Here is a 10,662-nt window from a genome sequence, read left to right on the forward strand (position 1 = left end):
TGCTCCCCACTCTGTCCCTGGTGAATCCTCTCACCCTCCGCATCTCTGGCCTGTACCCCAGTTCTGTGTAAATAAATAAATAAATCTTTAAAAAAAAATTCACTTATGACTCTTGAGTCCCAAAATTTAGCTACAAATAGCTTGCTACCAATAATATAAACAGCATGTTACATATACTATATTCCTACAATAAAGTAAGCGAGAGAAAAGAAAAAGTTATTTAGAAAACCAATCACAAGAGGAAATACATTTGTAACACTATACTGCATTTTTTGATACCATAAGTTCATATCATCTGTTTACAAGAAACCCAAGTATAAGTGAACTGCAAGTTCAAACTCATGTTATTCAAGGATTACCTGTGTGTGTGTGTGGAAGGGGGGAGCAGGGGGGTAACAATTGAATCATTTGAGAAATGGTTAAAAAAAAAAATCAACGTGCCTATATGTGTACTTTTAAAAAACTACTTCTTGACCCTCCCTGGTGGTGCAGCGGGTTAGAGCACTGCACTTGGGTCACTTCCTCATGAGTTCGATCCCCTGGAGGAGATCCACATGGCGTGGCAGACCTCTCCTGGCCTGCCTGCTGCTCCCCTCAGAGGTGTGCTTCATGGATCTGCCTGTTCTGCTCCCCGCTCTGTCCCTGGTGGGTTCTGTCACCCTTCACATCTCTGGCCTGTACCCCAGTTCTGTATGAATAAATGGATAAATCTTTAAGAAAAAAAAAATAAACTACTTCTCAGGTGATTCATCTGGTTATCTTATATATAGATCCTCACTTATAGTATAATAGTATATAGAATACAGAAAAGGGAAAGATGAAATGAGTTGGTGTTTAGAAAGGCAATAAGGAGCAGGTAAGATATCAAATATGTGTGAAGATTTCAGATGACAAAGCAGAAAGGGGGAGTAAGGACTGTTCCTTGAGGAAAAGGTGTGCTTTAAGGAGAGGACAAAGAACTTGCATAAAGAAAATGACAAGAGATAAGGAAAAAGGATGTCTTTATTGCTTCCCTTCTTAAGATAATTTTTTTTCAGTTTTTTTTCCATGGCACTACAGCCAGAATACCTGTTGAAAGAAAGTTAAATATAAGAATAAAATGCTTCAATAATATCTCAGGCAAGGGTTAAGGGCCAGTGGGCACTCTTACACAATGCTGGTAAGAATGTAAACAGCAGTGATGCTCATGAAATGACTTTGAGAACACAAATCAAAAACCAAAAATGCACACAAACGTGGGATTTTATCCAAAAGAAAATTCATCTTTATATACAGGGTTCTAGTTACAGTTAAGATTTATGACAGGTTATTTCTAGCAGGAAAATACTGGAAGCGATCTAACTCAAAAACAGAACATTGGTTAAACAAAGGTATTTCTGTATATAAGAAAGTGATGCAACCAATTCAAAAGAGGGAGGGGAATTTTAATGAAAGGGAAAGCTGTTTGAGTAGATGTTGTTTTGCTTACACAGGATACCTTCTATGGTAGCAGTGCATCTCTACATTTTGGGAAACCTTACACACCCTCTTTGGTCCATAGGGTAAACAAAGGACTGGGATTTGGCCAGTAATAGTATTCCATCTCCTGGCCAGAAAGACTGCATGATCCAAACAAGGTCAACCGAGTCAATTCCAGTATGTTTGTTGGCACTCTTGGACAAATCACTCTCTTTCCATTAAGGTTCCTGAGCTGGTAAAAAGTCAACTTGGAGCTAATAGCTTTTTTCCAACCACAGAGTAGCACGACTGAGAAGGTGCCCTTGCAAAGGGGGAGCAGAATCTAGAGGGAGAAAAACAGATTTCTGGCACTGAGTGTCTGCAGTCAGTCATGTCTAAAGCTAGGCTTCATCCTTGGACTTTTACTTATTTTACTCCAATTTCTGGTTTTTAATTAAATAACTTGAGCTGGACTGTATTTTCTAACCAAGAGTTCAAATTTAAAAATTTACATTAAGGCCAAAAAGCAAGTTTAAAAAGGTGCATATATACTAAGTTCAAATTTTGATTGTAATTTTAAAAAATGTATGTGTAGAAAAATATTGGAAGGAAACTTCCAGTTGTTATTTAAAGGTAGTGTTTTTGTTTATCTCTACTTTTTGATCTCTCTATAATAAAAATATTATGTAATATGGAAAAATTAAGTAAAAAAACTGATCCAAAGACTACTGAAGAGCTTCATTCAGCTAGCTTCACCCACGCACACCACTGTTGGCTATAACCATCAAGTCCACTCTTCATCTCTACCACAGCCATGAGCGTTAGTGGCTACCTGGCAACCCAGGCAGAGCTGTTTCTGAGCCTTCCCTGCAACTAGGTGTGTGGCCACATGCCTAAGTTTTCAACAATGTAATGTAAGCAGAACTGATCCAAGCAACTTGTGTTACTTTAGGTCTTCAGAGAAAGCCCAGGAAATTCTGGCTACAAAATAGGACGAAGTGTTACAGAGAAACAATCTAGGTCTCCAGGTGAATTTGTGAAAGAAAGCTCCCATTTTTCCCTGAGCAACTTGCATATCATGTAGGTGACAAAGAAATAATCTTATTTGAGCCACTGAATTTCTGAATCTCTGTATAATGTCTTTGTTATATAATCTTTTGAATCTCTATTATTAATAAGGCATATACAGTATATATGTGTGCCATTCTTTTCATGACAAATATACCTAAATACAAAAACTTAAAAACTTTATTATCTAGTTAGTAATTAAAGTAAAATATCAGCAATAAGTGGTCTACAGAGTCCTCTGCCCTAAAAAACTCTGTGGTTAAAAGGTTAGTTGTACAAATGGAACGCCTCTCTTTTTTTCCCTAAGCTGATTTTCAGCTTAACAGTTTGGGAATTAACATGATTTGAATAAATTTAATCCAACCAATTAAATTTAGTTACTTAAAACTAAGTCCCTTGACTAAGAGGGTACAGGCAAGTTTTAGGGAGTTTATGAACTTCTCAAACTTTCTACAAAACATTTAACATATACACCCATACATGCATGGATGTGCGTGGGTAGATAGACACACAAGTGATGTTTTCTAGGGAGATCATCATAGATTATGTCAAGGGAATCTACGATAAGACTTGAGCACAAACATGTGAGGAAGGACAATGCAATATATTCCTTCCAGATACATTAGAATTGAATTTCTTTGCTACCTCTGGAAACAAACATTTCTTTGATATGGGATTTTAGTTCTGAGTTGAACCAGAATCATTACACTGGCTGAGACAAGGAGATCTAAAACAACTTACAGAGTGTCAAGAAAAAGGACATGGCTCTTGAAAAGTGGTATTATAAAGATTATCCCTTGCCAGGAAAGGAGTAGGTCCTAAATGATTTTAGGATGAAGTTTGACCAAGACACAGAAGAGTTCAAGGATATCTACACTTGAACGAGAGTAACAAGTGACCAAGAAGACATGTCAGATGACTGTGGGTAAAAAAGAACTTCTACCTGCAACCCAGACACAGCTGGCATGTTTAAGAACCAGGTTAAGAAAATTAGGTGGAGGCACTCCCTGGTGGCGCAGCGGGTTAAGCACAGCACTAAGAAGCTAAAGCCACTTCCTCATGAGTTCGATTCCCGCCTGCCCCGGAGGTGACCACATGGCGTGGCAGACCTCTCCTGACCCGCCCACTGCTCCCCTCAGCAGTGTACTTTGTCGATCTGCCTGTTCTGCTCCCCTCTCTGTCTCTGGTGAATCCTCTCACCCTCCGCATCTCTGGCCTGTACCCCTGTTCCATGTGAATAAATAAATAAATCTTAAAAAAAAAATTAGGTGGAAAGAGAGGATGAAAGTGTTTAGAATGAATTATTAACACGTTAATCCAAGCTGAACTTTGTGATTAAATATTTTCAGAGGTCTACCTACTGATAGGAGAGCATAATAACCTAGATCTTAATTGGTTGACCTCAAAATGCAGCTATTTCCAAGTGATCAAGGTCAATACCAACAATGAGCAGTCAGGTAGATAGTATGTGCCCTTGATATGGCGTGATGAAAACGGCACTTTAGTTTTGTGTCTTCTTGCTTAAAACTCACCACCTTAATCTAATCACTGAGTAAAAAACACAGAGTAAGGCATTCTACAAAAAACCTGATTAGTACTCTCAAAATTGCCAATTCATCAAACCCAAAGAAAGTCTGAGAAACTGTCATAGCCCAAAGAGCCTAAGTACACATATCTAAGGGTGACATGATATTCTGGAGAGGATCCTGTAACAGAAAAAGGACATTAGGTAGAAATGAAGGAATTCTGAATAAAGCATGGACTTTAGTTAACAATAATGTGTCAGTATTGGTTCATTAATAGTAACAGATGTACCATACTAATGAATACATTAATTTTAGGAAAAACTGGATATGGAGTATAGAAGGACTTACACTATTTTTGTAATGTTTGGTAAATTTAAAATTGTTCTAAAATACAAAGTTAATTTTTTTTTAAATGTGGTTTTATTTTACTTACTAACCTGGAGTAAGTTACTTAGTCTTTCTATGCTCCAACTGGCCTCATCTGTAAAATTAGAATAATATTAGCAACCTACTAAAAATGTGTTGTAAAGACTACATGAGTGATGCACTAAAATGCTTATGCTTCACAAAACTGTAAGGTCAAGCTTATCAACCCAGTTGACAGCAGCTGTTATTATTATTTTTAAAAAATATTTGTAAAGCTCAGTATTTTTTTAAATGGATTAAAAATAGTTTAACATATACAATATTTTAAACTCTAACCTTATATACAAAATTTGGATGTATGCAATTTCCCCCAAAATGCCAACAACTACATGATTTCAAAGTCAGCAAGACAAGTGTGAAGAGCATTCGTCACGCGGTCACATGGCAGGGGGCCATGTACACCCAGCTGATCCTGGTAAGAACTCATCCTGCATGAAGTTCTTAGGAAGCTATTGCTTCCATAAAGGGGACAACTCTGTTACTTAGGGTCTAAAATTCCTCATGGTGTATAGATAAAAAGTCTGTATTTAATACCTGAGTAAAAGACTTAGAATACTCCTCTGGAGAAAAAGGAGCTAGGTTAAAGTTAAAAGTTAAATCCAGGCCCTCCCTGGTGGCGCAGAGGGTTAAAGCACAGCACCGAGAAGCTAAAGCCACTTCCGCATGAGTTCGATCCCCACCTGCCCGATCCCCACCTGCCCGGGAGGTGACCACATGGCACCACAGATCTCTTCTGACCCGCCCGCTGCTCCCCTGCTCCCCACTCTGTGTGTGGTAAATCCTCTCACTGTCCCTGCACCTCTGGCCTGTACCGCAGTTCTGTATCCATAAATAAATAAATCTTAAAAAAAAAAAAGTTAAATTCATAACTGTGTGGCAGCAGAAATAACTAGAAGTCTAAAGCTTACACAGATATTTCTCCTAGTCAGAATATGACTGATTAAACATATTAGCAACAAAAAATGCCTCTTATCCCCTACTTTCAACTGTCCAGATCTACTGTACATGTTATAATTCTGAGTCTATAAAACTGCTCAGCTCTTTTCCTTCTTTTCTATTAATTTGAAATTTCAAAGTTTTGACATTATGTAAACACTATAAATATTGCTTACACAATTCTCCATGTCACATGTATTTTCCTATTGTTTTTAATATTTTAATATATAAATCTAGTGTTTGCAAGCCATGTTTACTACATTATTTGCACCTTATATATATGTATATATATATATATATATACATATATATATATAAAGTATTGTTCCCAAGTTGTATACAAAAATTTGGTGAATATCAGTGTAACTTCTTTGACATAATATTCTTTGATCTGTTTATATAAAGAAGGGCATCACCCACTGAAGGACTGTCCAACTAATCAAAAAGCTGAGGGTAAATAAATGTATCCTATGACAAGAAATCAAAGACTGAGAGCTGGAGGATTAAAGGAAGAAATGAGAATCAGATATATTTGATAAAAAAAAAGACAAAAAAGTACATATGCAAATGATATTTCTAATCTAAAATGTCTCTGTGTGCATGTGTGTGTGTGTTTTGAAACAAGGAGATAGAAATTTCAAAACACTAGGAATGTTAAATTGCCTGTACATATATTCTCTTTATACCTAAAAATTAGAGACCTTTTCTTTTAGGATATTTTCCTTTTGAAATAATTTCTTAGGAATAATTTGGTCACTGCAGATGTGATCTGTTTACTCCCATTATTTACTTATTAATCTTCTTGATTAACATTTTAAAAATATTTATTTTAGATCTTTAAAAATGTTTTCCTATTTTTTATTTCCTATAAAAAGTCAATTTTTATTCTTGAATCATGCACAAAGCAATCTTTCAGTCAAAAAGGAGGGCAAATATTCCTTCTTTCCTAATGAATATCCCACCATGATATTGCAATAGGGATACTACAGAATAGATTAATTCCAGTAATTATTAGCTATGCCAACTACCTTTGTTGTAAGAAAATACGAGTGATCAACACGTGTACTTTTCCAAAATTTGCATATTTTATACTGATATGTGCATAATCTCTCTAGTTAGTAAATACTAAGATTTTAAAAATTTGAACTGGCAAAAGAATGCTTTATTTTTCTAATTGTATTAATTTTTTTTCTTGATACTTTAATGATTTTTCAACTGAAGAAATTACTCAGGTTTCCCACAAAAATTTAAAACTTTGAATCATTTAACCTATAAATTATTCTCACTATGGCAACAAATCTCCAAAGAAGATCAAAACAATGAAACCATATTAATTCAGCTGATGTCCATATTAAAATTATTAGTGCCTCCAATTCCTGTAAGACAATGCCAAGTCATAAAACTTATTAAAACATTTAAATTAAATATACTAGTTACCTATGTAAAGATATTCCCCTCTCTCCATTACACACATGATTATAGGTGACTGGTCTATATTTATCATTATTCCAACACCACAGTTCAGAATTCCGTGTTCTGAAGGTTAGAAGAGAAGATAAATATCCCCAAGTAAGACATACTTGAATATAAGAACTCATCTTGTCTCCATCTCTTATGATGCCTATATTAACACCAACATACCAATTACAAGTGTTAACAAAACCTGCAAAGAAATGTTAAAAGAATCTTAGTAAGCAAACTAGACACATGTTAAGCTCTTTGTGCCTTTATATATTTAGAAATATTCCTGAGAGAAGATGAAATCAGAAAGATAATTTTCATGCTCTAACCTGTTACCCCTTGTATGCAAAGGTAGTATAAATTGACTAGTAAGAATATTCACTTCAAAGATAAAGCCTGGTTTCAAAGGTGAAGAGGAATAAAGTTATTATAAAATTACTATTTTTTCCTTTATTTTCTCTCTTCAAACTCTTTTTTCCTTTCTTCTTGCCCCCTATGACCAGCTGGCCACATATGTTCTCTGTATGTCTTCTTGAAATTTACTGAAGGAATGTCCTTCATTCCCTGAATAGCACAATTTTCTGTGAAGTGAAGGTAACAGGAATTAGTAGCTGTCATCTTAGAAAGAGACATGTTACTGTATTCTCTGTATTAATCTGAAGAGCTGCAATATAGACAGGACAAAGAAATAACTGAGAAAATATTACTACAATGTGCATCGCCTTATAAAACCTTTCATTTTCATTAAAATTAAAAACTCACTCCAGCATGCTACCAACTAAAATGTCACTGATTTTTTTAAATTATACAAACATCTTCTATAGTTCTGCTGTGATTAGACAAAGTAAATGAGTGAAGCAAACTGCAAAGCAATGATGCATAAAATTGCTACTATATATTATTTCCCAGGCAGAGTCAGATCTATATATGGAACAGAAGATATTTTAAAATGAATGTTATTTGTTGCCTTTATAATTTTGCATAATTAAAATATTGGAACATTTTTTAAAATCCTAGCAAAAGTACTACATACAAACACCAAGATACTATGTATGTGTATGTATGTAGAGGTATAATACATTTAAATAAACAGTAATACTAAATTATTTCAAAACAGCATAGAGACTATAACCCCACACCCCACTTCTAACAGTAAGAAAATAATCAACCTGCATGAACTGGAATCAGATTCATTTTCTTCTTCACTAGTGCCATCATCCACTTCGGGTCTATCCAGCCAATGTGCACCGCCACAATCTTCAGCTGTAAACTCAAGTGCAGGGACTTCAGAGGTGGATGCCATTGGCCAAGAAGGTGAATTCTGAAAATTCAGTTGGCTGGACCCTCGGTAACCAATTGAAGCCAAAGGCAATTGTAGGCTACATGGGTCTAAAAACTTTCTCCCACCGTTTGCTCCGGTCTGTCCTCGATTCCAAAATTCTCCCTGCTGGCTGTCAACTGTAGAATTAGGAGATGATGCTTGATGGCCAAACCACCTCCATCTGATTTTCAAAATCTGCTTCACATCAAACTCTTTACGAGAACCAGACATCCTCAGAGAAACCAAGTGATCGTCTAGGCAACGGGCAAAAAAGCACTGCACACAGATTTGTGCATCCAACCAAGACAAGAGAAGTATATGCCCTGCTGTACACAATAAACAGATTGAAAGGAAAATAAATCACATTCACGTATATATCTACATTTACTTTTACAGCAATATATCAGATTATAAAGAACAAAGGACAATGAATAAAGATGAAACACGGTGGAACATTCCGTGCAATGAGAGCAAACTCTCCTCCACCTATCCTGAAGCAGCCAGACCACTTTGCCCAGCTCCCCTTTCCCATACTGACCATTAGCTCTCACAAACACTGACAGCATTCATTAAAGTCCTTTCAGATGCAGAACACCACCCCCTTTTCTTAAACCACAAAAGACAAAGACAGAAAGCACTATCCCATTGCAGTATCTCAGGCTCTGCTGCTTAGTATATTAACTCTTTTATTGCTGAAATAAGAAATTTATTCCAGAGCATTTCCTTTGTATTTAAAAATCACTTTAAAATAAAGATGATTCTATTTTTATGCTGTTTCTAAATGAGATGTGATAAAACAAATAATTTTTAAGGCATTATAAAGTTGAGAGGTGAGGTGTGATTGTCCAGCTGTGCTCAATGTGAGGGGGATGAGGAGGAATGAGGCTTATGACGGTCTAGTTTGTTTCTTTTCCCTTTTTCCTTCTCCCTCTTGGAAAGGAGTGCATGTAATTAATATTGTAAGATGCTGGATAAGATTTCATTTGAGCAAAGAATAATTAGAGTAAGAGGAAGAAGTTAGAAAACTAGAAAGGACAAAAAATGACAGTACTTATTCTTCTTTGAGTAAGTAAATAACCGGAAGCCAGTATTGCTTGGTGAGTAGGACTGTGCCTCTTCAATTTCTTATGAATCTGAGTTTCTGTGACACTACTTAGAAAAAGGGAAGTATGGCTCAAGAGCTACCAAGGACTATTTCTTGGGTGTACATACACCCCAATGGTGCCCCCTGTTGTTAGCAATAAGAACAATGAGCTGAACAGGATTACAGTTAATACAAACTGATAAAACAAAAATCAAATGCAATCAAATTTTAAAATGTTGAACAAGATATCTGACTAGGCATTGTGGGGGGAGTACCTCTTGGTTGCTACCTTCAAAGAAATTAAATCTAGCTATTGAGACAAAAATGTTTGGTAACATTTACATAGGAAACATTGTCATGCTGCAATGTGAAACTTTGTGATCTACAAATATTTAATGTGAGCTTTCTGGATGTTCAATATTTAATGTTAGATTAAATAATTTCATACAAAAGGCAATGATCATTATCAACTGACCAAAAATCTAAAAAGCTACTTTTAGGCTTATAAGAACATTGAGTCATACATGTTAGCCTCACACAACTCTTTAGAAAGCGTATAAAAATATGCAGAAGAACAGGTATGAGAGGCATGGAAGTCACATATAATTTTGCGTTAAATATTGTGGGGCAAACCTTAAGTACCATAAAAAAAGAGAAAGGAGAAATCAGGATGGCATGGATCAGCTTGTTTAGGGAAAAGGATTCTAAGAATAGTAAATGTTATATTATATAGAGGAAAAAATGATGATAGATTATATAGAGGAAAAAAGTTATTAATAAAAGTATGAAGTGAGGATATTGACAAAGGGGGAAATTTCAGTTTCATTAGCCAGTCAACTGCACCTAATTAACTTTAAGGAGCAGTAGGAGGTTCATTTGGATGTATATGAGATAAAATGTCACAGACACAGGCAAAGGTATAAAGACTGAGAACAGCAGGCAATATATAAAGTAAGCTGTTGAACAGGGCAATATTTTAGTAAATTAATTTGGAAGTGGTACACAGGTTATATTAGTGAGTGAAATGACACTTGTCTTTCTCTGACTTCTCATCAACATCCTTCTAATTCTACCTATCCAACTTTATTTCTGAGTATTGTCCAACAAAGACTCAAAGCTTCATCAGTTAAAACAAAACCTACAGGCCCACCCTGGTGGCAGCAGGTTAAAGCACTGCACTAAGAAGCTGAGACCACTTCCACATGAGTTTGATTCCTGCCTGCCCCAGAGGTGACCACATGGTGCGGCAGACCTCTCCTGACCATCCAGCTGCTCCCCTCAGCAGTGTACTTCGTTGATCTGCCTGTTTTGCTCCCCACTCTGTCTCTGGTGAAGTCTTTAGCCAACCCTGAGTCTCTGGCCTGTACCCCAGTTCTGTATGCACAAATAAATAAATCTTTAAT

The 10,662-nt window shown here is 36.0% G+C and overlaps 1 protein-coding gene across 4 annotated transcripts in view; it reads right to left on the minus strand.

Moving 5' to 3' along the window:
• Positions 1-8,827, minus strand: part of KLHL5 (kelch-like family member 5) — a 52,391-nt gene extending 43,564 nt beyond the window's left edge. Inside the window, exons 1-2 of one of the 4 annotated variants that reach the window (XM_012724190.1) lie at positions 8,024-8,690; positions 6,831-6,929 (exon numbers count right to left, since the gene is read on the minus strand). In XM_012724190.1, the coding sequence (XP_012579644.1) occupies positions 6,831-6,929; positions 8,024-8,406 (482 nt within the window). In that variant the 5' untranslated portion in view covers positions 8,407-8,690. Of the gene's footprint in view, positions 1-6,830; positions 6,930-8,023 lie in introns of all 4 variants that reach the window. The other 3 variants (XM_012724191.1, XM_004681350.2, XM_012724192.1) reach the window with 3 other exon arrangements.
• Between the last annotated feature and the right edge of the window lie 1,835 nt (positions 8,828-10,662).

The sequence above is a fragment of the Condylura cristata genome, unplaced genomic scaffold (assembly GCF_000260355.1).
Source record: "Condylura cristata isolate star-nosed mole 26May11 unplaced genomic scaffold, ConCri1.0 scaffold00012, whole genome shotgun sequence".
In the NCBI taxonomy this organism is placed as follows: domain Eukaryota; kingdom Metazoa; phylum Chordata; class Mammalia; order Eulipotyphla; family Talpidae; genus Condylura; species Condylura cristata.